Below are 27,101 nucleotides of genomic sequence, written 5' to 3'. Positions count from 1 at the left end.
GGTTGACCCAAAGGATAAATCCATGGGGCACAGAATGCCCCTCGCGATGGGTGGTACCCCAGGGGGTTCCGTGGGTCAGTGGGCAGCACCTGGTCGACGGTGGTATCGGAGAGGCAGGTTTGGCACACGCCCGGGCACCCCGTTGCCTTGCAGGGGCAGGGGACGCCGGGTGCTCAGCTCTCGCTCCTTCCCAGGTACTTCTACTCCCGGAGGCTGGCCGTCTCCCTGGGGTCCATGAAGTGCTTCCACAAGCTCGCCTCCGCCTACGGCGCCCAGCAGCTGCAGAGCTTCTGCGCCAGCCTCTTTGCCATCCTCCTCCCCGAGGACCCGTCTTTCCAGACGCCCCTGGATCTCTATGCCTACGCCCTGGCCACGCGGGACCCCGTGCTGGAGGAGCTGTGTGTGCAGTTCCTGGCCTGGAACTTTGAGGCCCTGACGCAGGCTGAGGCCTGGCCGGCCGTGCCCATGGCCCTGCTGCAGGTCCTGCTGTCCAGGAGCGAGCTGGTCGTGCCCAGCGAGCTGGCGCTGCTGACAGCCTTGGACGTGTGGAGCCAGGAGAAGCAGCCTCCCCGCAGGGATGTGGAAGGCCTGGTGGAGCAGATCCGGTTCCCCATGATGCTGCCCGAGGTGCTGTTCGAGCTGCAGTTTAACCTGTCCCTGTACGGGGGCCACGAGGCGCTGTTCCAGAAGAAGATCCTGCAGGCCCTAGAATTCCACACCGTGCCGCTGCGGCTGCTGGCGCAGTACAGGGGCCTGAACCTCAGCGAGGACGCCTACCAGCCCCGGCTGTACACCTCGCCCACCTGGAGCGCCTCCGTCTCCGGCAATTCCCAGGTCTCGTCCGGCTATTGGAACGACAACTACCGGTCCTTCCAGACCCCACAGCACCCCAGCTTCCTGTTCCAGAACAAGCGCATCTCCTGGTCTCTGGTCTACCTGCCCACCATCCAGAGCTGCTGGAACTATGGGTTCTCATGCTCCTCGGACGAGGTCCCCCTCCTGGGCCTCTCCAAGTCTGACTACTCAGATCCCACCATCGGCTATGAAAACAAAGCCCTGATGGTCTGTGGGGGGCGCTTCGTGGCCCAGGTCACCGACTTCGAGGGGCAGAAGGCCAGGATCCCCAGTGCCCTGGGCACCAACAGTTCCCGGAGCGCCTCCCTCTTCCCCTGCCCGGCAGGCTCCTTCAGCAGCTACCAAGCGGTCATCCGCCCCTTCTACCTGACCAACTCCTCGGGCGTGGACTAGACAGGAGCGCGGAGAACCCCGGGGCCTCCCAGAGCCACACACTCCCCCCCCACCACAGCTGCTTCCTGTCTGCGGCCATCCCCAACAGTGGCCACCAGAGGGCGCTCCTGCTTTCATTGAGCTGAGCTTAGAGAAAGTACTGGAAGGTTTCAACAAATGCTTCCCACTGGGCCCAGAAGTCCCAGGACCACTCCCCACCCCCACCCCCCACACCGCCGCCGCCGGGCTGGTTTCCAGGTGGAGAAGCAGAGGGACCTGGGCGGGGCAGCTGCTGGATTTTCACTCCCCTGTCCTCTGCTGTCCCCCATCTGAGATCACTAAGATGGCCTTGGGATTCCCAAGTTCCCGCGTTCGTGCGCAGTCATGAGTCCATTCCGCATGCGGGCCTTGGGCGTGTTGGGCCCTGGGGCACAGAATGAGCAGACACAGGCCCTGTCCTCATGAAGCTACCATCTGGGGGTCAGGACACAAGTAGACAGACATGCGGGGTCGTTAAAATTGGAGGGACAGGTGAAGGAAGCCAGAGGAGGTGCGGGGGCGGCAGGGGCTGGACCCACTCGGGGTTAGACATGAGGAGTGAGCAGCGGCGCAGGAAAACGGGGGGGTGCGCTCCAGGGAGAAGGAGCGACCGGTGCTCAGCTCCGCGCCTCTGTCAATCCTCACGCCTGTGCAGGGACGGGGACCCCGTGCCTGTGAGAATGGGACCTGGAAGCAACCTCCGTGGCCCTCAGCAAGGTGGCTGACCACAACACCCACGACAGGGCAGCCCGGCCGGCCGGACGTGCTGAACGGTACCGGGCGACCCACAGGCTCCAGGTGGCGGGGGGCCGAGTCTGAGGCCCAGAGAGAATGCCACCCCTGGGTTCTGGGTGCCCAAGGCCACCCCCACTGCAAGGGGGGTGGGAACTCAGAACTGTCCCCGCTTCTCCGTGACACACGCTCCAGGCCCAGGGTCCCTCGTGAAAGCATCTGGTTGGCTGAGCCCAGGCCACGACGCCCGCCACTCTCAGCCGGGGTCTGAGCACGAGCCTCTGGCCGGTCGTGGCCTCAGGAAGGGGAGGCAGCACCCGGCTCCCCCGGTGGAAAGAGCGGGGGGGTCAAAAGGTGGGAAGCCATGGCGGCAGCAGGCCCCGCCCCACACTTCTTCCCCTCCCGCCGCTGCAGACGCAGGGACGCGATCCTCTCCCCTGACCCCCGCCACTGCCCCCAGCTCCGATGGCGCACCGGCCCCAGCTCTGCCGTCGTGGCCACTCCTGTGGCCGTCCTGTGCCATTGGTCATTTTGCTTCGGTTGCCGGTTGATGAGCCCGGTCACTGCCGTCGGGCCCAGCAGCAGGTCAAGGCCGACAGAAAGCAAACGTTCGTGTCCATACGCCCTGGATGCAGCAGGACACGCCGTGGTGCGGTCAGGCCCGTGGCACCAACAGCGGCTCTCCTCTCCTATGCTCCCCGGCCCCCGTGGCCCCTGCCCGTGTGGAGCCCACAGCCCGGCCATGGGAGGAGGACCCCCCCAGGCCTGCCCGAGGTCCTTCCCCGCTCCGTATGCTTTTGAGGGTCAGCACCGCTCCCGCAGCTCCCCTCCAACCGCCCTTCTCCACCCCCCTTGGACTGGCCCAAGGCCATGGTGAAACTGTCACCTTCCACCTCGGTGGGACGTGAAGGGGTCTCGCGGTAGAAACATGGTCTCTTGGTGGGGGGCGGGGGGGCCTTTCCATGAGCAGTCACGGGACTTAAACGTCCTCACCCTCTGTGACTTCCAAGACCTCTGTCTTCGTCCTGGTCCCGGGCCTGCCGTCACGCCCCCACTACTCCTTCCCTCCCGGCTCTCTGACCGAAGCCCTGGCCTTCTCCACAGGCACGGGGCCCCAGACCCTCCTCCCTGTACCCAAATGGGGAGTGCGATGTCTGCTCAACCTTCAGTTTCTAAGCGAGGGCCACGGCGGCGCACAGGGAGCCCCTCCCACGTGGGGCTGGCCTGCCCTTCGCCCCGGAAGCCAGGCCTGTGTTTTTCCCCCCTCGAGGCTGTAGGGGGCCGGGGGAGGGTGGGCTGAGATGCAAGAGAGCCCTGGTAGGTGCGAGTCACCCACGCTCCTGGGGTCGACGGGCCGCCCACCTGCGGCTCGCAGCTCAGATCCCGTCTAGTTCCCGCAGGGCGGCCCGGGACACGCGTTCGGGTGCTGGGGCCCAAAGCTGGTTGTGGGTGGGAGAAGAGAGGTTCCCTGCTGAAGAGGGCGGGGCGTGACTTGACTCCAGACCCCCAGACACCTCCTGGGGGGTCCTCCTGCCAGGCCCCCTGAGCTCCCCAGGGCACCTTCGTGAAGCTCAAGCCCCCTGGGTTAGCAGCTCGTGAAGGCATCTGCCCTGGTCCCGCACCTCGTGGACAGCTGGCCGCATCCTCCCCTTGCCGTCAGGAAGCCCGGCCACCGGGCGCCCCCCTCCGGGGTCCGTGTCCTCCGGCATTCAGGGAAGAGAGCTGACCAGCTCTGTCCAGCTACGGGCTACAGATTCACCACCGAGGTGCCCACGTTGGGGTCCTGGGTCCCGGGTTCCTCCCTCGGTGTCGCACTGAGCGGCTCATGGGTCTCGGGGGAGTTCCGTTGCCCATCGGCCAGCTGCGGCGGTCAGCACGACTCTCGGATGCACAACAGCAAACCAGACCTCTGGGGGATGCGCCTGTACAGGGTATCTCTAGCGTCGGCTGCTCATAATGAAAGCCCAAAATAGCGGTGACTTACCCGAGATACTTTCTTCTGCTCTCACACAGGAGAGATGGGGCCGTCTTTCTGGGGGTAGGTACCTCCTCTCTCCCCACCGCTGTCTCCTCGTCCCCGAGGTTACCCAGCAGCCATTATGGCCCAGGAGGTCACCTCAAGGATGACTGCTGAATCCAGGCAGAAGAAGGTTTATGGAAGGAACTAGAAAGCCAGTGGAATGCAGGGGAAGGCTCAAGAACCAGGACCGGGGACTGAGCAACAATGCAGAAACTCAGTGCTTGGGGTGACTGGCCCACTAACAAGGCGTCCGGCCCTGGGAATCGCCGCCTGGGCTGGCTTCTGCTGGAATGTTCCTCTTCGCTCCCGCAGGGCTGGCCAGGCTCCTGCCTGGGTGGGACAGCTGGGAGCGTCGGGCCCCGTCTCCAGGGGGCCTCTCCTCCTGGGGGACGCTAACCCAGGCTTGGGCGCGCGGCGGCAGAGCCCCACGCTGAGAGGCCCCTGGAGAGCCAAGGGAGGGAAAATGGCCGCCACCGCCCGTCCCGAGGACCTGCTAGTTGGTTCTTTTTTTTTTTTTTTTTAAGATTTTATTTATTGATTTGAGACAGGAGAGCAGAGGCAGAGGAAAGGGAGAAGCAGGCTCCCTGCTGAGCAAGGAGCCCCATGCAGGACTCGATCCCAGGACCCCGGGTCCATGACCTGAGCAGAAAGCAGATGCTTAACTGACTGACACCCCGGGGGCCCCCCGGAGCTGCCATTTGAAATCGGCCCCGGCCAAGGGGCTGAGGGTGGCCGGACCCCGGTAGAGAAGTTGGAACTGACACCGCCGGCACCTTGCCACGGACACGCCCACGGCTCCGGGGATCCTGGGCTCCGGATGCCGCTGCCACCGTTCTCCCTCCGAAAGCGTCCCGAGCCGTCCCCGCCACGCCGAGCCACATGCTGCCCCACGGAGAGGCCACCTAGGAGCGGCAGCCTGGTCTCAGCCACACAGCAGCAGGTGTCGCAAGCGCAGGAGGGACTGGCTGGACAGTGGAAAGAGCACGGCCTCTGTCCAGGGCAGACGAGGTCCCTTCAAAGGGACGCTCTCGTGCCACGTGTGCCCCATGAAAGTGACTCCAGACACAGTATCAAGTTAGACAGACAGACAAGCAAGCCGCAGAACATTCCTGGCTGTCTGCCGAGTCTCCGTGTCCCCCACCCCCCAGACCCTGCCCCAGATGACCCAGGTGTTCCTTCTGGGACCACCCCTCCTGCACGGAGCTGTCGTGGGGTGACCCCAGGGAGGGGCCGAGGGGAGCCCCCCACGCTCTCTGCCATCGTTTTGGGTTTGGGGTGAAGAGCAGGGAACCCGTCTTCATGTTTTTGTGGGGGGAGGGGATGCGTGGGCCGCCCTTTGACCCCGAGAATACTTGTGTGTCCCTTGTGCAATGAAAGGTTTTTATTGTCTGGTCTTTACTGTCTTCTTCTTCTTCTTCTTCTTTTTTTTTAATTGAGGAACTCTGACACAAGGAAAGTCTTTTTAAAAGCAGTCCGCTTGCTGCTCAGGCCCACACACCTCGGGTTTCGGCCAGGGCCATGCATAGACATGCTCAGGACGCGCCGAAATGCACGCTGGCTTCCTTGTGCCCCACCCGTGTGGCTCCGGGCAAAGGTGGCGGGCCCTGGCCCCAGCGAGCGCTGGACAGAAAAGGTTTGATGTGGCAGCAGCTGATCCTCCGAAAGAATGTCGCTGGGGGGCCGCCAGAGCTCAGCGCCAAGCATGTGCAGGGAAGGAACGCAGAGCCCAGTGCCCGGCCCCGCCTCCCGCATCGCTGCGGGCCACCACCGGGTGGCTCTGTGTGCACAGGCGCTGGCACCCCGTGCCCCCCTCCGCCGCCTGCCCGCGTGCCAGTGGGCCGGGGCTCTGCCGACCAGAGACAAACACGACCGGCTAGTGCCCCAAGGGAGCTAGGACATAGGGGCTTGGGGGCACCACGGGCTGTGACCTATAGGGAGAGAGGAACGGGCTCCTGGAGACGGTCGAGGCAGAGCCCAGTATGCTGAACCACGGGATGGAGGGTCTGGAGGGGGCAGCATGGCCAAGGGAGCAGCCAAAGGGGCTGTGGGGCCCCAGGGTGAGGCAGGGACAACAGCCCACATGAGTCACCAGGGTGCATGCTCTTTAGTGGAACCTGCCCAGTGGGGACAGCCAGCACCAGCACCTGTGACCCCCACGTGCCCCCTAGAGCCAGCATCCAGCCCTGCTGGAGGAGATCAGGGTGCACCCTGGTGGGGATCCAGGCCTGTGTCAGTTTTCCGGGGCCCCCACATGCGTGGCTGGGAATGACTCCTCCCCCAGTTCTAGAGGCCACAGGCACCGCTCCCATCTCTGCGGCCATCAGCACGAGCCCCTGTGTCTCCCGTGCCCCTGCCCGTTCTCTCAAAAGGGCACCAGTGACTGCATTCAGGCCCCCTATATCCAGGGCAGTTCATCTCCAGGTCCTTAATTTAGTTTCATCTCCAAAGACCCTTTTTCCAAACACAGTCACATCCAGAGGTCCTGGGGGTCAGGATGTAGAGCCATCTTTTGGGGGCACACCATCAGACCACCGTGGGGCTGTTCCGAGTCCGGGCGCGGGGGGTGGCTCTGCTCTTGCCTGCCTTCCCTAATCTGAACCCTGCTGGTGCCGAGGGGAGGCGTCCTGGTCCCAGTGGGGACCTCCTGGCTTCCTGCTACACCACCCTTGGGTGCCGGGAGCTGGATGGGGACCTCGGGAATTTCCTCCCTCACTTGAAAATGCGGAGCTCTCTCCCCTCTGCTGGCTGGGGACGGCCATTCAGACCGGGAACAACTTGCCCTTCCTGGCCCGAGTTTCTTTGAGACACGGATTCTCCCATCCAACTTCGCGAGACGACACCGATGCCTAGTGAGTCTCCTGGCCTCGACCACCTCGGCACACAGGACTTGGTGCCCGCCTCTGCCCATGCCCAGCCCCGGGAAGTGACCAAGAAGCTGACCCTTGGACACTGTCTGATCGGTCAGCGAACTCCGGGAGGGGGCAAGGGGTGGTGGCTCAGGGACGGTGGCATCTTTCAAACACCCGAGGGCTGAGACAGAGACTGGTTTTGGTTTAATGTGACTAGGCACATTCTAACCATCAGCGTGGGCGGGGGATCGACGCCTGGCACTTGGGGACAGTCTCAGGGACCGCTGGCTGAGACCGGGCTGGGGGGCCGGGGACTTGAGCAGACCGGAGCCCCCAACCCCGCCCTCCAGGCTCCTCTTGTGCAGAAGGGACCCTGCCAGCTTCTGAAGACCTTCTGCCTCCTGCCCATGTCTCAGGTCCCGGCCCTGAGCCAGGAGTATCCCTGACGGAGGTCCCTTCACGAGGAAAGAACCTTCTCCAACTGCCAACACCCACCCCCGACCCTGCTCTGGTCAATGGAACTTCTTTCCTTCTTCGGGCGCCCACGAGGATGTCTTCTGATGGAACGTCCTTTCTCTTCCTCTCCACCAGGTAATTCCCGTGCACCCTTCAGGGCTGGGGCCTGAGCTTCTCATCTCGAACCAGCTCCCTCTGACCCACAACCTCTGGGAACGCACGTCTCCGTGTCTAGCGCCGAGTCAGCCGCCCCGCCCTGTGCCCGGGACACACACGCCCTGCGGCGACCCCTCCACGGGGCCTGGCCGTCCCCCGTGTGTCGCCGCGCCCACGAGCCAGATTTCATCTTCCGGGGTCGGACCACGGGAATGCCCAGCATAAGCAGGAACACGGTCAGCCCCTAACTCTTGCGCTGAGTGAAGGAATCAGCCCGTGTGTTCAAATACACGGTCAGTCGGACCTGCCCCCCGCCTTCTGCACGGCCGCATCTGCACCCAAGGGGGAAACCCAAACCCTTGCAGCGCTAATATCACGCACAGCCCTCAGGAGAAGCAGCAAAGCGGGCTGTGGAACGCTGGGCCAGCTTAGGTCAGCTCTGCACGGGCTCACCTAGACCAGCAGTTTTTGGGGTGGAGACACGGATCGGCAGCGTGGCCTGGGACACGTGTCAGCCGTGCAGAGTCTCATGACTACCCCGTCCTACCGAGTCAGGAGCCCTGAGGCAGGCCCCACCCTGCGCTCCCAGAGCCCCCCAGAGCCCCCTGCGCACTAAGCAAGAGCAAAGCCCCAGGTCCGAGCCAGTGACGGGTCCCATGGCTGCAGGTGGGACCCCCCTCCCCCGGCGCGGAGGGCTGCTGACACCCCCACCCACTGAACCAGAGGGTTAGCCGGCCCTCCCTCCCCACCCCTCCCATGTGGCTTCGTTTCCAGTAACTGCTCCAGCTCTCAGACACCAGCTCCCTGGAGCCCGCGCCGACCCCGCAGACCCCGCAGGGGAAGGGCTCCGTCCCAGGAGACCACGCCCCACTTCAGATGCCGATCATAATCCCCAGGGGGGTTCCCACGACCCCCTCCTCGGGTTTGATCCTTTGCTAGAACAGCCCACAGAGCTCAGGGAAACATTTTACTCACTGTTACCAGTTTAGGATAAAGACTACAAGGCGGGAGCCACCGCAGGGAGGAGCTGCACAGGCCAAGGTGTGGGGGAGGGGCGTGGAGCTTCCACACTGGGGAATTTTGGGGTTTTCATGGAGGTTTCACTCCATGGGCATCTTTGGTGAAATCACGGCCGCTGGCGACCTCTTCCCTACCCGGAGGTCTTGGGGTGGTGCTGAAGGTTCTGACTCTGATCACGTGGTGGGTTCCTCTGGCGACCAGCCCCCATCCTCGGACCTTACAGACCTGCCTCACGTCAGGATCTCACAGCCCCACCACCCCATTCTGGTTGGGTCACTAGGTTCTGGCTCCTTGGTTCCATCTTCTTGGCCCTGCAAAGGGAGGAAAGGAGCCAGGTGGCTGGATGGGAGAGGCAGGGCCGGCCTGGCCAGGTGTGTGGGCAGCGTGGCTCCGCAGAGGCGGGGGCGCTCCCAGGTGGGGAGAGGGGGGCCAGAATCTCGCCTGCGAGCAGGAGGCCGGGAGGGGCCGGCGGCCAAGGGCAGCTCCTTACGAGCCCATCTGAGCAGCTGTTCCCCATTAGCCCAGCCCTTTCTGGGGAGCCGCATGCCAGAGGCTTCTGCTCTAGTCGCAGCAGACCCCGTGCAGGGATGGGTAGCTCGGAAGAGCGTTTCCTTGGCAACACAAAGACTGGGGGGTGGCGCTGGCAACCAGGGCTGCTTTTGACCTTCCCCATTCCGTGGGGCTGGTTGCTCTCTCGTCTCCCTGCTCGGCCCCTAGGGCCCTTCCCAAGTCCAGGGTGGTGGCGCCTGCCCACCTCCTGCCTCCGAGGGCCGTGACACCCGTTTCACCAGGAGAAACAGAGGAGTCCCAGGCCCACCAGAAAGCACCTGCCCCGAAGCCGAGCCCCAGCGGGCACCAGCCACACCAAGTGGCCCCTGGGCCTCACCGTCTGTCCCTCCGCCCCTGCAACTAGACAGGCAAGGTGACTTCTGAGTTCCAGGCGAGCCAGACACGGAAGCAGGTGAGACACCGCCTCCAGGCTTGACTCCTGGCTCAGCTCTGTGGCCTGAGGCAGGGGGCTTCCCCTCTCTGAGCCTGGGGTCGGAGTCTGGAACAGGGATGCAGATCCACCCTCTCTCTCCAGGGACGGTTGTCCGTACCACATGGGAGGGCATGCCATTGTCACGGTCCCCCTTATCACGACGGCGAGGCCGGTCTCCGTGTGCTCGGGCGGCTCCTGCCGGCGGCCACAGACGCATGGTTTACAAACAGCCAGGCTAGACGCCTGAAGTCTAGGTGCCCGGAGATCTGGAGTCTGGTGGGAGCCCTGTCCGCAGGTAGCCATCTTTCTCACTGCGTCCTCGCAGGGAGGAAGGGGTGAGAGAGGCCCCGGGGCCCCTTTTATAAGGTCACTCACTAATCCCGCTCGTGAGGCTGTCCCCTCACGACCTGGTCACCTCCCAGAGTGAGGCTGTCGCATCGGGGGTTAGTTTCCACCGTGTGACGTTTGGGGAGACATTCGATCTCTGGCAGGGTGTTCATTCATCTCCTGTCGTCACTACAGATGCTCCCGGAGGCCCAGCTCTGTGCTAGGCCATCCGGGAGACTTCACTCCTTTAGCGAACCAGGTTAGAGACCCCACGGCCCTCCCACCCCAGGCCCAGACATAAACTCCCCCCACCTGACACCAAGGCTAGGCGCGCTACAGCCAGGCAGGCCCCAGCAGCTGAGGCGGGGCTGATCTGCCCTCCATGGCGGCCCTGGCCTGGGGAAGTGAGGAGGACTCAGCCCTGACCGCATGGGGGCTAGGCCGCCCCTCCCCACCCCACTGGGCCGGGCAGCTCCCTTGGACCTCAGTGGGGTCTGCTGGACGCATGGTTGGGCGGCCAGCCTGGTCTCATGCAAGGTCCGAGCCTTTCTGAAAAGGCTTAAAAGACTCAGCGCCTTTAAGAAGGACTTTCTTCACTTGGCGCAGTGCGGTGTTTCTGGGCTTTGGGCTGACCCAACCCTGGGGCGCCTGTGTTTATTCACTCAGTCAGGGAGGAGGCCAGCCAGGAGGACCTGGCCACGGTCTCCTCGGAGAAGTGGGTCTCGGGGGCTTGTCCTGCGTTTCCTGGGGTGTGGGGATGCGCGTCCTCCAGCCGAAGAGGAAAGGAGACCAGTTAGGTGGGTCCCTTCCGACCGCCAGGGTGGCCCGGCCGTCACGCCCTCGGTGCTGACCGCCAAGGGGGCCATGAGCTGCGGGCCCCGGCTGTTCCGACCCCGGCACCTGTTCCCCACCGGAGGTCAAGAGGGCGCCCCAGGAAGGATCCAGAAGGGAGAGGGGTCCACGAGACCCAAGAGGAGAAAAACTAACTGGGCCCCTTTAAGAATCCGCGTTGCCAGAGGAGAGAAAATGCCGAGCAAGGCCTTTGGTAAACATCTGAGGGCTTGCAGTAACAGCTACCAGCTGTGCGAGGGGGCGCTGGGGGGCGGGGAGGCCACCCCAGCCCAGCAGGAGGCTGGGCTGGGCTGAGGTCAGTCTGGGTGGAGACCAGCGAGGAGCAAATGCAGGGAGCACGATGGGCTGGGACAGGGAGAGTCGTTTCTTCGAGGGCCGTGAGCAGTGGTGAGCTGCGAAGCTGCTGAGCCACTTGGGCCTCGAAGTTTCCACCGGAGCCTTCTCCCAGATCTTGCCGGGAGGTCTCCGGTCTCCCCCCGCCCCCGCCCCCCGGCAGCCAGACATCAAGGTCAGGGGGAAAGCGGTTTCAATCCCGTGGGGGCAGAGGGGACCAGGGAGGGAAGGTTGGTGCCACTTTCTTCAGGCTCCTCCCATGTCCAACAGGAGTCGTGTTTGTGATCTCGTTCTATGCCGAGGAGTACCAAGCACGTCCCCTGTGAACTGTCCCTCGACAATGTCCTTCTCCAGACCCTCACCTTCGCTTGCCTGGAAGCTTGGCTGCCGTGCCCTGAGTGGCCAGCCAGCCTTCCAGCTGTCTCCAGCCCAGCGCCATGGAGCCACCAAGCTATTGTTCTAAGTACCTGGTGGAGACATTTCTCTCTGCTTATACTCAGATGATGGCTTCCTGTTAGTGAGAGGAGCTCCTTCAGTCAGGATGCTTTGGGTTATGAGAACAAATCCAATTCAGAAAGGCTTAAGCTCTGGAGAGGTTGTTCTATTGACATTAACTGGGACGTGCACAAGCCTGGTGGGTTCATGGCCAGCCAAGCCAGCTGTTCAGCCATGTCCAGAGAGCCTGGTACAAGCCTACGGCTCCTGTCTGCCTCCTGTAGCAGCAACTTTATCCTCACATGGCTTTCCTCATGGTGCCAAAATGGCTGCAGCTGCTCCAGCTCTATGCCACATTTACAAGGCAGAAGGAACCTCTTTTTCAGAAATCCTATTTTGGTTATCTATTTCTGTATAACAAATCTCCTCCCCAAAACCTAGTGACTGAATCTTGTATCTTGGTCGTAAATCTATGATCTGGGCTCAGCAAGAACAAGTTCCTCCTTGTTCCATGAGGCATCAGCTGGAGCAGATCCACGGACATCTGGAGGATCTTTTCCAAGATGGCTCACTCATGTGGTTGACAAATGGCTGCTGCTGCTGGCCGGGAACTTAGCCTGGGCTACGGACTGGGGGCCTCGGCTCCTCGTGGAGGGCTGCTCAGGTTCCCTGACGGCACGGTGGCTGGGTTCCAGGAAGACGAGGCTGAGTGCATGGCATTTTTATGACCTGGCCTTGGAAGTCAGGCAACATGACCCCCATTGCCCTCAGTGGGCTGAAGTATCCCGAAGTCCCACCTAGAGTCCAGGGGAGGGGCTGCAGACCCCACCACTTATTAGTGGGTTGTTGAGGTTGCATTGATGAGGACCTCGCGGAGTGGGAGCTATTGCTGTGGCCATCTCGGAAAACGCGATCCGCCACAACTCCCAGGAACATCTCCTCCATCCTCACTGAGCCAGTTCGGAGCACACGTCCAGCACAAAACTGGCAACTGAGGCGCAAGACCGGACGACAGCAGGGACAGAGTCAAAGGTCAAGCTTGCATGGTGCTGAGTCTATACTACTGCCCAGTCCATAACGAAGTTCAAGAGTTTGGGTCTGTGGCTGAAAGAGAACAACTTGAATGTGGTTGTGCCAGGTCGCACTGGCAGCCATTTTGTGACCATGAGGCGATCCAGTCCGAGAAAGGAGCCGATGCGTGGAGGAGGGGAGAACCGTGATCAAACATGATGATGCCCGCTGTGCCTGGGGGCTCTTCAGATAAGCGAGCCAGGAAACCTGCTTGACGATTTAAGACCGTGTATGTTTGTTTGCATGGTTATATATGACTGACAGTATCTTAACCAGTACAGGAAACTACTTTAATATTTTTCCTGTTTCATGGTGGGTTAGTCTCTGTGTCGGTCTATGCAACCGGACAAGCAGCTTGGGAGCCGGGAACAGACTCAAGCATTCCTCTATCCCCAGTGCCCAGCACAGCACGGACAGTCCGTGCTCGGAACCGTAACTGAAGAGGAAAGAGAGCAGCTGGAGCTATTCCTCCAGAATTTGGGGTGTTTCTATCGTAGATGCCCCCCCACTTCCGTACCTGGTGAGGTTCACTCACTGCCTCTGGTCTTCAAAGCCCAAACACAGAACCTACATTGTGACCGAGTCCCTCAAGATGTGGCTTTGGCCCAAGAAGGGCAGGGGAGCCCGTCTTCCCCAAGGCAGCGGGGCCATGGAGAGAGAGTGCGGGGAGCAGGGGTGCGGCAGGAGGAGGCCAGCCTTGGTGCTTCTCTGTTCTCCGCACGATGCACGGTGATAGATGTGGCCTTGCCCTTGGAAGAGCCTTCAGTCCAGGACCTGGAGCCGAGCTTCAAGGCTAACTTCTCCCGAGGAAGATTTCCCCACCCTCGCCCGGCCTATCGGGGAGCTTTGGCACACAAACGTCACTGAGCAAGGAAAAAAAGATCGTGTGTTCTGAGAATATTTCTGAGAAAAGCAAGCCTGGCCAGCTCTTTGTGCAGCCCGCTCTCCGCCAGGGCACGGGCGTCCAAGGCCGGGCCCTGGGCCCACGGGCCACCCCCGCACCCCCGCACCAGCCAGCCAGTCGGGGCCCGTCCTTAGGCCGGTCTCGGAGTGGGAGCCACCCACCCTCCCCACCTGTGAGAAACTGGCGCCTGTTAGGACACTGGGTCTCTGTGGTCTGCCCATAAAAGAAAACTCAGCGGGTGTAGACAAGAATAGTTTGAAAAGCTCACCTGACAGGGAGCCCAGAGCCAGAGTTCCCAGGCATGTCCCGGCACGCCCGTCGCTGACCGACCTGTGTCCTCACTCAGCGACACCACGATGTTGGACATTTCCTCACTGTCCTGAGGGCAGTGGGCCCCTGCTTTATAGGTCACCTGTGCTTCCCCAGGAAGGGGGGGGGCGGACGGCCAACTCTGGATCTCCCTCCAGAGGCCGAGCGGGTTAGGCTGACAGAATTCCTCTGTGAGGGTCGCCCGGTACAGACAACCACAGTGAAGCTGACCTGTGTAGGGGCCGCATACTTTCTAAGTAAGTGAAATCGTCTTTGCAAAAATGACCAGACAGGTTTTTGGCAAATTGTGTGTTTGAGCCAGTCTGACCTAAAATAGAAGCTGGTGGAGTGAGTCCCAGGGCTAGTGGTCAGGACTGAGGTCTGCGCGTGGGGGGAGGCCCCGAGGGGCCCCGCAGGAGGTGGTGCTCTGGGGGCCGGTGACGCTCCGCTGGTCGCTCCGACGGCCGTCCGGTGGGCGCTCGCTTTGCAGGGGGCACCCAGCTGCACCCTCCAGACCGGGGCACGTCTCTGTGTGTATGTTGTGTTTCAGTAAGAAGTAGCTTTGCAGCTCTCTGTCCAGGGGACACAAGGTTCCCTTTAAGGGGTGGTCAGAGGCAGCCGAAGCTTGTGGGGTGACTCGTGGGAGAGAGGGACCATGCCTGTCACACCAACCCCCAAGAGGAAATCAGCAGAGCTTTCGATCTGAGCCCCAGGTGCAAGCGGGCACACTGCTCCTCTCGCCTGTGGCTCCATGTGCGTGGTGGTGAGGGCCACGCCGGGCCCGGACGTCACCGGCGATGCTCCCAGGCAGTGCCGGGGAGGCCGGTCGTGGGGTCGCAGGTCTGAGATGGCTATGCTGGGCTGGCTCTGGGACTCTCAGCCTTTCCAGGCTCGTCACACCCTGCTTGGGACCCGCATGTCCGCCTTCGGTACACGCCTGCCTGTGGCATGTCGCCCAAGATGTCAGGGCTGCCCGGCCCTTGACCCGCAGGTCTCCCCAGCAAACCCCCACTGTCGCGGAAAACACGGCAACCACATTATTTCACAACACATGTGCCGACTAGACACCGAGGGAGACTTCCGGGCCACGGAGCTCGCAAGTCTACCGACCGGTCCTTCCGGCAGACGGGCACCCTCCGCGGTTCCTGGCTGGTTCTGTCTCCTGCCAAGCGCCGGACGGATGGAGGATGTCAGCAGCGTTGGTAGAAGGGCCCGGAAGAGGCTCCTGCTTCCCTCCGTAAGCCCCCAAACAAAGATGCTCTGTTCCTCTCGCGTATGGGAGGCGGACAGCTAGCCTGTCCGGACCCCAGAGAGAGGCACGGTTCCATCACTAGAGGGGGAACCTGGGGGCTGGAGACAGTAGGCCATGCCAAGACCCTGCTGCCCCACGGGGACAAGACGACATCTGGTGAGTGATGCTCAAGCCGGACTGCGCGTCCTTTCTCAGCGAATGTCACTTTCAGGGAAACACCAAGTCCGTGAGGGTGGGAAGACCAGGTGGCGGGACTGGAGGACAGTGAGACGCTCCTGTACGATGCTGTGCTGGTGACAAGCCCCCAGCCCGTACAACACCGAGGTGACCCTTACGTCAACCACGGACTCTAGTTAATAATAAGGTATCCGTATCTGTTCAGTCGAGCAAAGGGGCACATGTGTGTGCTCAGAATTCCTGTTGGAATCCTGCTCCCAGAGGGCGCCTGGGGGCGCTCAGTCGTTAACGCGTCTGCCTTCGGCTCAGGTCACGATTCCAGAGTCCTGGGACTGAGCCCTGCATCGGGCTCGCTGGTCAGCAGGAAGCTGCTTCTCCCTCTCCCGCTCCCCCTGCTTGTGTTCTGTCTCTCTCTCTCTCTATGTTTCTCTCTGTCAAATAAATAAATAAGATCTTAAAAAAAAAAAAAAAAAAGAAAAGAAATCCTGTTCCCCCACCCCCACGTGATGGTGTCAGGGGTGGATCCTTTGGGAGGCGGTCAGGCCGTGAGAGGGGAGCGCCCATGATGGGGTTCGTGCCCTCGTCAGCGGGACTCCCAGGAGCTGGCTTGCCCCTTCTGTCATGTGAGGACACAGCGGGAAGACACTTAAGGAGGCAGGAGGCAAGCTCTCACCCTGACCTCTGGCCTCCAGCCTCCGGACCTGGGAGGAGCAGGTGTTCGCTGCCGCCCGCCCCCCGTGTCTGTGACGTGTTTGTCACAGCCCTAGCAGACCAAGACATTGTGACTGATCCGCCACACTGCGTAAGGTGACAGTGACAGGGACCACCACGGGGTGGGGGTACGGGAAGTCTGTGCTATCATCTCCGTTTCCTGTAAAATTAACCGACCCTAAACATTAAGCTGTATTCAACAAAAACACCGAGTAATAAAGGGTTAATGAGCCCTCAGCAGGAACCCCCCACCCTCGTCCCAGCCGCCCCCTCGTCATCGCGTCCCGTATGGTCCCCCCACCCCAGCCCGGGTGTTTGACTCCCCCACCTTTTCCTGCCGCCCTCGCCTGCCTGACGGCTCTGTTCAATGTTGTGTGCTCTTCCGCCGGCGAAACTCTGCCTTTGCCAGCCCCAGAGCAAGAAGCCCACCTCACTTTCTGTTCTCTCCCCCGACCCTCCTCCAACGACTCCCAGCCTGGGGCCACACCGGCAGACCCTCTGGGTTCCAGGGCCAGGGTGGGGGCGTGCTGGCCTAAGTACTCATCCGCGGGGGGCTGTCCTGCCCCGAGGGAGGTGATGGGCACGACGGAGGTGGTGGGGCCGGCACTGGCTTCTGCCCCTGGCCTTGCCGCTGAGGTTACTGTGCGCCAGTGTGGTTCTCCAGGCGAGCGGGAGTAGCCAGGTACCACCAAAGCTCTTTTCCTGGGAGTGCGCGGCTGGAACCTCTGCCTCCTCTTCCATCTTGTCCCCAGGGTCCCCCTGACAAGCCCGAGCAGCTGTCCCTGTCCAGGGAAAACCTACGCCTGCGCTGTCACTCTCCATCATCTCCACTCTCCCCTCTACTCAGAGCCGGGCAACCCTCCGGCACTTTCTGTCTCCACGGACTTACCTGTTCGGGACATTTCAGAGGAAGGGACTCATGCAATGGGTGGTCTTTCGCGACCAGCTTCATTCACCCGGCAGGCTTCTGACACGCAGCCCCGTGGCAGCCGGTGGCAGGGATCCCTCCGTTCCTTTTACCACCAGCGATATCCCGTCTTACGGGCCCACCGGATTTTTACCTGGTCATCGTTTGAAGGACGCCTGGGCGGTCTCCGGTTCTTTTTTTTTTTTTTTTTTTAAGTTACTTCCACCAGTTCCATCACTTTATTTTTTTTTAAGATTTTATTTATTTATTTATTTGACAGACAGAGATCACAAGTAGGCAGAGAGGCAGGTAGAAAGAGAGAGAGGAGGAAGCAGGCTATCCGCGGAGCCCTGATGCGGGGCTCGATCCCAGGACCCTGGGATCATGACCTGAGCCGAAGTCAGAGGCTTTAACCCACTGAGCCACCCAGGCGCCCCAACGGTCTCCGGTTCTTGTTAGGGCGAACCCACCACGCACATGTAAGTCTTTCCCGAGCGCTGTGTGTCGCTTCCGATCTGTGCCTCATGCGTCCCCCCCCAACCCCCAGCCCCCGGGGTAGTGGCACCACCGCGGCTGCGGACCCCCACCGACCCAGCGCTCACACCGCGCCTCCCAACCGCGCTCTTGCTGGTGCCTCCGACGGGAGCCCCGCCACGCCCTGCCCCGCGTGGTGCGCACCGTCGCTCCGTGTGATGGACCAGGAGGCTCGCGTCCAGAGCAGTGAGGGGATTGGCCCAGGGCGTGGTGGACAGAGCGGGCTCATACAGGTCTGTTCGGCAGCAAAGTCCGCCTGGGGCTTGGCATTTGCTTTCACCGGGGTTCGTGTGTCGATGGGCCTCCCCAGGCTGTAAGCCGCCTCTGGTTAAGGACCACGTCTCGAGGCCCTTCGGTCTTAGACCCCCTACGGCGCTGGACCCGCTTTGCACCTGTGCTCCTAGGGGCCTCGTTGGTTTGCAGTCCGGGGGGCTCTAGGCCCTCCGTCCACTCAGCATCCCTCCCCTCCCCCTCCTCCGGGCTGCGGGATGGCCACGCGCTTCGGGCCCCGCCAGTCAAAGCCCTCGATTCCACGGGCTGTCGTGATTGGCTCAAGGACGGGCCCAGGATCCAAGCCTGGCCAATCAGAGCCTTCCTTGGGTATTTTGCCATAGCAACGGTGGAGGCCACCTGCTTACCCTTTGGGACTGGGAGCGAGTGCTGCGGTTAGCGTTAGCGACTTCGTCCTGCCCCCCGGGGAGGGCCCGCAGCAGGGTGCCAGGCAGATGTCGGGACTGGCGCTGCGGGGAAACCACTTCGTGCCATGGGCAGACGTGCCCCATAACTTCCTGGGTTTGAGAAAAGCCAGCGGCAGGACGGAACGTACTGTGTGACTTGCTCTAGGTGTGCGCGCGCACGGATGGAACTACTCGCGGGTCCCCGGACGCGGTGTGTAACAGTGGACGCTGGATGCCCGAGCTCCGGCCGTGCTTCCTCCGCATCACGGCAGTACTGGGATTCTGCTTTCTGTTCTGAACTCGGAAAACTCAGCCTGGATTCTGCACTTTTTAGAAACTGTCATTGTTCTTCTGCGTGTTTTAAACCAGAGCTCCTGCAGACCCCCCTCAAGGAGTCTTTTCTAGTGCATTCCTCCCGGGAAGCTCTCGGTTCAGCCTGGAGCCATGCTCTGGCCTTTTAAGAGCGCACAACTTTTCCAACAATCCCGTTTCCTGCCCCTTTCTGGGCCCCCCTCACCCCACTCTCGGCCACTCTGCTCACCTGGCACCCCCTGGACCTCCAGGACTGGCAGCCCAGCTGTGCCCGGGTGACGCCATCCTCCGGCGTCTGCTGGACTCTCCGGGAAAGCCGGGCCTTTCACCACACGCGCCCCCCCCCCCCCCCGTCCTGGTGGGTGTTGTGTTTTCATTCTCAGCTCACAAGGAACCTGCAAAAAATATTTTCTTTGGCAGCCGAAGAGGGAGTAGCAGCCCCGGACATGCCTTTCAGGCGACGTCCGAGCCTGGGGCAGCTGTCCTGCATGGCTGCCAGGAGCTGTGGCCATGGGCAAGGCCAGGATTTGGGCCTCATCCATCTTGAGTAATGGTCTTTTCCCCCACCAGGTTTTGAGAGGTCCCAAGGCCAGGGAGCCAGGCCCCACAGTGACCTTCTCGTGGACCAAAACTCCCCTGGGCCAATGGCCAGTATGCCCGTGCGGCGGGGAGTGCGGTGGGGGAGAATGGATGGGACCTGGTCCTCCAGAGGGCCGGACCCTGACGGCCTTCTCCCGTTGCCAACGGAAGGGGCTTAGTATAAGGGTCTCACAGGCAGGCAGTCAAGGGCCCAAAGTCTCCCCCACCTGCCCTCGTGTCTCCTTGTGGGGGCACGGCTCTCCCTCCAAGAGGGGAGGGAGGACACCTGCTCAGAAGGGACTGTCCTCTCTGTCCTTCGGATCAGGCCTGTCCACCCAGCTGGTGCTGGTGGCTACAGTCCCGAGCTGTGTCTGGGAAGTCACCTGACCCTGGCTGGCCCGTCAGACCCACACTCACAAGAACAGGACCCTCGAGGAGAATGAGTTGGATGACTGTGTGTGAACCAAAGGCCCGGGAGGGTGTGGTGGAGAAGCAGGCTGGGCTGCAGACACACAGGGAAGCCAGAGGGAGAAAGGAGCCAGGGAGAGGCAAGTGGCTGAGCCCAGCCATCCAGGGGAGCCAGAGGAGGAGGAGCGGGAGGGGACAGGGTCCCCGAGGTACAGCCACACCCATCAGTCTCCCAACGTCCTCCACATCCTTCGAACAAAGCCCGTGTTGGTCCAACTGTCTCACCTGGGGGCTCATCCCTTCGAGCCCAAAGATCCAGACGGGTTTCACTCAGCGCACCTGTCTGCCAGGTGAGAAGAGCTCCCCCCCCAACCTCCAAGCGGAGGGAACCCCCTTCTTGCCTCTCCTCTTGCCTGGGAGGCCCCTTTTGCTACTCGTTCCCAAGGGCCTTGAGTTCTTGAAGAAAGTGCTTGCCTGGGTCGGGACATCTCCCCCAACCCTGGTGTCCAGGGGACAGGTTCAGGGCAGAGAGACCTTCCAGATTATGAGCAAATGTCCCGGAGCAGCCTAGTTCAGTGAACCCCCAAAGGTACGCTGATCCGGCACGGGGCTGGCGGGAAAAGGTAACAGGTTTCAGAGGGTGGCAGATTTAGGTTTGAATCCCGGCTCCAGCAGTTTCCAGTTTATGCAACTTGCTTTTTTGTTTCCTGATCCCTTCCTACCGGCAGCCTCCAGGACCTGCCACGTGCTGGACCCCTTCCTACAAGCTCCTCTAGACAGCACTGCTGGTAGGATCCTGTCTTGTCAACAGGGAGCAGAGACGGTCGAGGGTGGGCGGTCACGGGCCAGCGTCGCGGTGAGCGCTGGGAGATACACCCTGGTGCGTCTGATTCTGGGGAGCTGGTTTTGCCCCAAGGGAAGAAAGAAACGTCTTGTGGTATGATAAGCCGTCGTGAAATATAGAAGTTGAAGTGCTTCTCTACACAGCAGAAGGACAGATCACCCTTCAAAAAAACCAAACACCAAAAAACAAAACTGCTCTTCCGTAGTTGACTCAGGAATGACAACGTCCGGGATCTGCTTCCCAATAACCCGCTGGGGCCGGGGCGGGTGGCTTGATGGTTTCCAAAGCCGGGCACCCGTGGCCGGACGTGCACGACCCCGTTCTCTCTCCGTGTCAATATGCTGGCGAACTCTCGTAACAAAATATTGTTAAAAAGTAACAAGGAGGGACAGGGCCAGGGTGAACAGTGTCGCCGTGCAGACAGCGGGCCCCTCCCCACGGCTGCCGCCCGCCGCGCCCCCTCCCCACGCCTCTCCCTGTTGACTCCCTTGTGGTCCAAGAACCCTCGGCTCTGAGTAATGAATGTGCGCTCTCTCGGCCGGACATGTGTTTCCAATCATTCTGCTCGGCAGTGAGTCACCCCCGACAGCTGCTGCCTGGCTGTCTCCCACCTCTTACCTTCAGATCTGCCGTGACGACACCCCAGGCCCTGCTCCCACCCCGGGTCGGCGCCCAGCCCCCACCTCCCTCCACCTGTGGACCTTCACACATGTCCCCCCTTCTGTCTGGAACAGTGTCCTCCCCGCCGCCCCCCTACCCCGATGGGTTAGCTCTTATCACTGTCCAGATCTCATTTATCCCAGGCAGCAACCGCCCCCTACCCCGCCCCTCAGGCCCTCTGATGCCACAGTTGCCCATCCAGAACCCACGCCCTCCGGTCATTCCTTCTGTAGGTGTTTCTGCTAACGGGTGATTTCGTGCTGTAGAAGGAAAGGAGGCACGTCTGTTCCTCCCAGGCCCCCGACATCTGCACAGGCCTGGAAGATGGCAGGTGCCTAACACACCCTCGTTGAATAGACGAATGAATGAAAAAGTGAGCTATAACCTTAAGAAGCAAGGAGTCGTGGGAAAGCCGGACACGAAGGCAAGTAACCTGTTAGAGAAAACGCGAGCAGCCTAATGGGTCCAGGCAATGGGGTCTGAAGGGGCCGTGACCATTGCTTCCTCTACCTGGGGCATCCCGATGTCCACACATCCCCAGCTGGGCACCTCCCTAGGATGGAAATCACTCACGGGACTCACGGGCTGGGCTGGCTGCCCAGGGCACCAACAGGAGGGATCTCAGGCCACATCCAGGCTCGAGGGGGAAGGAGTGCTTGGGGTCTGATAGGGCCCGGGGTGGCAGAGAGCACAGGCACCCCCACTTCCCCAAGGAGTCGGACCACCGTCCGATGTGATGGGGAGCACTGATGGGGATCCACAGCACCCTTGATGCGGGAACATCCTCCACCCAGACCCCAGTGGTCCCCCCTGACCATGGGCATCCAGGTCACACCTGTGAGGGTGTGGCTGAGTCCTCGTGGGAGAAAGCAGGAGACCCCGAGAGGTGGCTGGCTATTGGTCCTGTTCCTGGGGCCCGGAAGAGCAGGACAGAACCAGGGCTCCCCCAGGAAGAGCAGAGAAGCAGCAGGGCGTGGGCTGGCACGGCTCACGTGGGCCCACCTGCACCTAGGGGCTGGACAGGCCAGAGAGACGCGGGCACCGGACGGAGCTACTGCCTTTGGGCCCCTCGTGTGTGGGGAGCTGGGCAGGCTCTCTTAGCCGAGAGAGGGCGAGGATGCCAATGTGCTAGACCCAAACTCCAGAAACCAGCCGGAAGTAGTGATAAGGACCCGACGACTCACTTTCCAAGGGGCCGGGTCCCTCCTTGCCTTTGTCCTGCTGCCCTCTGCCCCTCTGGCTGGTGACCCGAACCACCCCCAAACCCGCTCTTCCTCCCGCCTGCCATTTCAGCTCAGGTCGAAGGAGCTCCTTCAGGAATTCTGCCCCTCGCTCTCACCCTGTCCTCCCCTGGATGGCATCCAGGGGCTGGGCCCTGGTCCATATATGCCCAGGCTGGTCAGGGAGGGAGGGGAGGAGGGCTGGAACCTGACGGTGACAGGAGCCTGGGCCGGTGCGCGGAGCTGCTCTGGGCACCCTGAGAACTCGAAGCGCCCCTGAGCAGAGAGAGCCAGGGGAGACGAGCGGAAAGAAGGCAAGGCAGGAGCATAGGAAGAAAAAGAGGCTGGGGAGAGGGAAGGGGAGCGAGAGAGAGGAAATTCCTGGGCACAGTCCTAATCATAGCCTTGAAATGAAATTTACTGCTGCACTCAGCATGGGACGCCGGCCAGCGCTGCCAAACCGGCCCCCCTTCTGTTTGGATTAGGCGATGACATCATGGCCACGGGCCGTCACTGCCAGCACCAAAGAAGAGGAGGATGGCGGCGGGAAACCTGAGCCTCCAGCCCCCGGCTTCCAAGGGAGGGGAACCTGAAACCGGCAGAAGTCGGCCTCGACACACCCCTGCAGAGCTGGCCCGCCGGTTCCCCTTGGCCCCGCTCCTGGCCGGCACCTGGTCCCTGGGTCGCCAGTGGAGGCGGCCTTCAGAGCAGGCCAGGGGTGGACGGAGTAGCGCCGGCTTCCCGGCGCTGCCCTCTGGCCCTGCCCCCTGACCCGCCTGTGAAAGGAAGCGCAGGACACGTGCCCAGGGCCAAGGCGAGGGCTTGAGCGCGGGAAAATGCGGAGTGGCGGGCGTGGGAGCCGAGCCGGCACTGGCCGGGCTCGGCCCGCTCCTCTAGGTTTTGCAGGAACTGAGTCAAGGGTAGGGGTCCCAGGAGAGCCCTGCATCGGGGGCCTGCAGGACAGGACCCTCTGTGTCCAGGGGAGGCAGAATGCACGCATGAGGCCATGGTGGGGAGAGGCAGCGCCGACGCAGAGCCCAGGCGGAATGAGGTGTGCGAACCTGGGCCCAGGGCGTGCGCGGGTGGCGCCGGCCCAGCCTCCCCAGAGGACACGTGTGTGCCGCCCAGCTCGGATGGGGCAGCCACTTCAAGCCCATGACTTCATGGGGCTGCCGGCTCACCAAGGAACAGCCTCCTGCCTGCCCGCCCGCCCTCTCTCTGGAGTTACTCTAGACTGGATGGGAGCAGCACGGGTGGGCAGGCGGTGCCGGGAAAGCTGCCCGGCCTGTGTAGGCTGCACACTGGGGAGCGGGCTGGCGGGGCCCACAGCAGGCGGGCACACCAGGTGGGTACCCAGGATCTGAGGCCCTTCCCTGTGGGGCACCTGCCTGCAAGGAGAGGGTGGGGGTGCCTGGAGGGGAGGCAGACAGGGACGGAGAGAGACGCCAAGACCCCAAGGGGAGACGGCATCAAACAGCCACGGATGCGGCCAAGGAAAGCCACGTGGGGAGCAGGAGCTAAGGGCAGTGAGGGTGACGGGATCACCGACATAATTGCCTCGAGGAGCTGTGCCCCGGGCAGGCCTCGACAGCGCCAGGCAGACAGCCCAGAACATTCCCTAGGTCCGCCCCTGCCCCCCCAACCCTCTGCCGCCAGATCTAGCCCCCGCAGGGCTGAAGCGTCACCTAAAAATTGCTTTCCCAGGACAGGACGCCCATCCCAGTCACCCAGGTCCCCACCACCGGGAGACACTCCACAGACTTCCTGGTCGGCCCCGTCTTCCTCTGCGGTCTCTCCCGACGCACCTGTGTCATTTCATGTAAGCGAAATAGGACGCGTGCCGGTGGCTCACGGACGTTGGCACAAAACATCCCTTTAACTACCCCTTGCCCTCCCCATCTCCCCAGAGAGCCCGCGTGGATGGTCTGGTCCGCCGTCCCGTGTGCCCTTGCCCGGGTCACGCACCAGCACCGTAACCTCCCCCGTGCGCCAGTGTTTGCTCTAAAAAATCGAACCTTGTTTATCTGTCTCTGCGTTCGTTTTCTCACGTCCAGAGACTTTTATCAAACTTCCCTTCGCGGGTGGTGATCAACCGGGTGTTTTTGCTCCCCACGGGGACATTAGGCAATGTCTGAAGATGTGTTTGGTTGTCCCAACTTGGGGGGGGTGGCATTTAGAGGGTGGAGGCCAGCCATGTTGCTCAACACCCACAGGGCACAGGGCACGCCCCCCCACCCCCCCGGGAAAACAATCTGACCCAGAGGTCAGAGGCAGACATGTGAGGCCTGGCCAAAGGGGGTTAGTAAGGGCATGCATGCAATGAATGAATGTGGAAGGTCCTTCAGGTGTCCCCCGCCCGTCGTGGAGGTGCTAACTGTCCAGACACCTGCAGCCCATCGCCAGGCCGCAGTCGGCGCTCCTTCTCCTGACTCACCTTCTTGTCATCGGGGATGTTCCTGGCCAGGGGACATGGGGAACAGATATCTGGGCTGGCACTGTGGTGGGGGAACCACCTGCCTATGTGGCCATGAGTCAGACGCCCAGACTGGACAGGCCCACTGGGATCCTGATCCCTGAGAGCCACGCATCCCACAACCCCAGAAACCTCCCAGATAGCCGGGCACACGGCTGTCCCCCAGCTCCCTGCACAGCCGGCAGCTCCCCACCGCCCCAGGAGCTGCCCAAGACATTCCCACTTGTCCGCATCCAGCTTCCTGGGCCTGTGGGGCCCGTGTGAATGCCCGTATGCTGGGGAGCGTGTGGCTCTCTGCAACCTGCCGGATGGGGCGGGGAGGCTTTGGCTCCTGTCCTGCTGTCTCCGGGGAGAGAATACGCTCCACACACCCAGGAAGCAGCAGATCTTCTCCAAACGGAGAGAGTGAGTCTACGCAGAACCCACACTCCCAGGGCTCGCCCGTGCCGGGTGGAAAGGGCCTCATGCCCGAGGCCTGAGAGGTCACTCTGACTCTGTTTACCCGACAGGAGCAGGAGGGAGGAGGTGCTGGCATTTCCTCCTGGACCCGGTGGGTGTTTACTCCGCCAAGCCAAGCCCAGGATGCGTTTGCAGGGTGTGCCCCGACATGAGTGGGACGGGTGACAGCTCTTCTGGGCTCCATGCTGGAAACCTCTCTCGGTGGGGGAGGCGGGGGCGAGGTGAATGTTCCTGGTGGGCCGTCGTGGGCCGGGGAGTGATGTCCCCCTCCTCGGTTGGCCTGGCAGGTGCTGCTCCCTCCCGTCTCTCTTAGGAGAGACTCTTAGGAGAGAGTCAGCCCGAGTCAGGCTCTGGGGCAGATACAAGCTGAGGTCCAGCAGGCTGTCGTCAGGAAGGATGTGGCCCGCTCCCCGATATCAGGGTAGAAGAGGCTGGTTGGCAGCGAAGGCGAAAGAGGCAGCTACCAGCCCCGGGGCCTCTTCGCTAGCACTCCTCCTGGGCCTGGGTGGGGGCGGCTGTGGGCCAGGCTGACCCCGTCCTCCTCCTCTGGGTGGGGATCCAGAGTGCAGGCCTTGCCCCGAGGTCATCCTGCGTCACTCCAGCTCTCTTGGCGCGGGGTGCGTGAAAGAACATCTCGTTGCTGGCCCGTGGCCGATCCTGACCTCCTCCTCCCTTCAGTACTTCCTGGTCAGTGGCCTCGGTTTCCTTGGTCCTGAGACGGAAGAAAGCGCGTGGAAAGGGCAGGTCCAGGACGGGAAGAGGGGCAGGGAGGTCCACGGGAGCCGCGGTTGCAGGAGGCAGTCCGACGGCCGGGGCGGGGGACGCGGAACCGGAGGAGGGGACCCGGGTTCCAGGCACCGCTCCGACCCTTCACCGGCTACATCCTCGTGAGAGTCGCTTGACATGGGCGCCTCGTGGTAACACGGGACACAGGCACCACGTACTAGAGACCACGTCGGCCTCTCAGAACAACCCGTTGCGGGGGGGGAGGGGTCTAATGACCCTTGTGTGGACGGGGCGGCGGAAGCTGGGTGGGGCGCGCGAGCTGGCTGGGCTGCCGCGTCTGGGTCCTGCCGGCGTCCTCGGCCCCCGCCCCATCCTCACAGAGGGAACTGCGACGCCCCGCTGCTGAAAACCTTCCAACGCACTCAGGATCAAAGGTGCAGTCTCCCCCCTCCCGGCCCTTCTGACTGGGGTCCTAGCTGCCTCTTTTCCCTCACGTTCCTCCTCCTCCTCTGGCTCAGGGGTCCTTCCACCTGCTGCCCCTGGGACTTCTGTCTGTTCGGTGGATTTCTGAATGGCCTGCCCTTGGGACAGTGACCACTGTAGATTCTCCTCCGATGGGCACTGTTGGTGGACGAATGGACGGGAGGGCGGGCGGGCGGGCGGCAGGCCAGGTCCATTTCCAACCCCATGCAGTGGCCTGGCCCGCACCCCCCCCCCACCTTGCCCCACCATCAAACCTGCCTCCAGGATAGTATCACCCTCACTGTGCGCCACTGCTAATGTGTGTATCTTGCCTAAAGGACAGGGTGTCCTTAGGTTATCTGTTTCCCTCACAAACTGACAAATCGACTTTCGATTCTGTAAAGTTCAATTGCACTTTTCCCCACTTGTCATAAAGAAAGAAGGACAGAGGAGGCAAAGACCTCAAGCAGCCATCGTGTTTTGGTGTTCGAATGCACAGCTAAAAAGTTAGCATCCTACATCGTTTCAAGACGACACGGTTCTATTTTACGGGAACAAAAGTGGGAAAAGTGACTTTGGATTCCTCAGGGTGCTAAAAATAACCACAGGGCCTCTTTAACTCTGCTCCCAGTTGTTTGCTGCGAAGACACATAAACAGAAAGGAACCGTTTTTTTCCAGCCTTCCAGTACTTTCCAGTCTCCGACGGCAAGGCCAGTCGGCAAGTCGGCACCACGCAGTTTAGTGGGCATTTACTCCTCCGTTTACAGCCCTCCGGCTAGACTACAGACGTCCTGCGGGCAAGAGCGAGGGCCTGCGCGTGACAGCACCGACCACAGAGGAGCTCAGGGCAGACTGGGTGACAGGCACACAGGGACCCCGGTGGCCACACTTCAGAGGCTTCTCCGCACCTCCAGGATCCCAGCCTTTCCTGGAACACAGAACTGTTTTGGGGAAAGTCCTTCAGTCCCACATTTGTGGGCGAAGGGA

General features: G+C 61.9%; 1 protein-coding gene and 2 long non-coding RNA genes across 11 annotated transcripts in view; 2 read left to right on the top strand and 1 right to left on the bottom strand.

Moving 5' to 3' along the window:
* Window positions 1-1,589, top strand: part of CANT1 (calcium activated nucleotidase 1) — a 29,607-nt gene extending 28,018 nt beyond the window's left edge. For all 8 annotated transcript variants that reach the window (XM_082705444.1, XM_082705441.1, XM_082705443.1 and 5 more), the window contains one exon: window positions 195-1,589. In XM_082705444.1, coding sequence (XP_082561570.1) covers window positions 195-1,248 — 1,054 coding nt within the window. In that variant the 3' untranslated portion in view covers window positions 1,249-1,589. The remainder of the gene's footprint in view (window positions 1-194) is intronic.
* The window catches only part of LOC309850932, a 180,482-nt gene that overhangs the window by 4,591 nt on the left and 148,790 nt on the right, over window positions 1-27,101 (bottom strand). The window lies entirely within an intron of this gene.
* LOC309850922 lies at window positions 21,037-26,261 on the top strand. 2 transcript variants are annotated; one of them, XR_014304525.1, is made up of 5 exons: window positions 21,037-21,197; window positions 22,479-22,807; window positions 23,698-23,812; window positions 24,704-24,871; window positions 24,976-26,261. It is a non-coding gene; the product is annotated as an uncharacterized lncRNA (long non-coding RNA). The 2 variants fall into 2 exon arrangements; XR_014304526.1 differs by lacking the exons at window positions 24,704-24,871; window positions 24,976-26,261 and having other exon boundaries at window positions 21,045-21,197; window positions 23,698-23,999.

This window comes from Mustela nivalis (assembly GCF_964662115.1).
Source record: "Mustela nivalis genome assembly, chromosome: 17".
Lineage (NCBI taxonomy): Eukaryota > Metazoa > Chordata > Mammalia > Carnivora > Mustelidae > Mustela > Mustela nivalis.
This window is presented reverse-complemented; position numbering and strand designations above follow the sequence as displayed.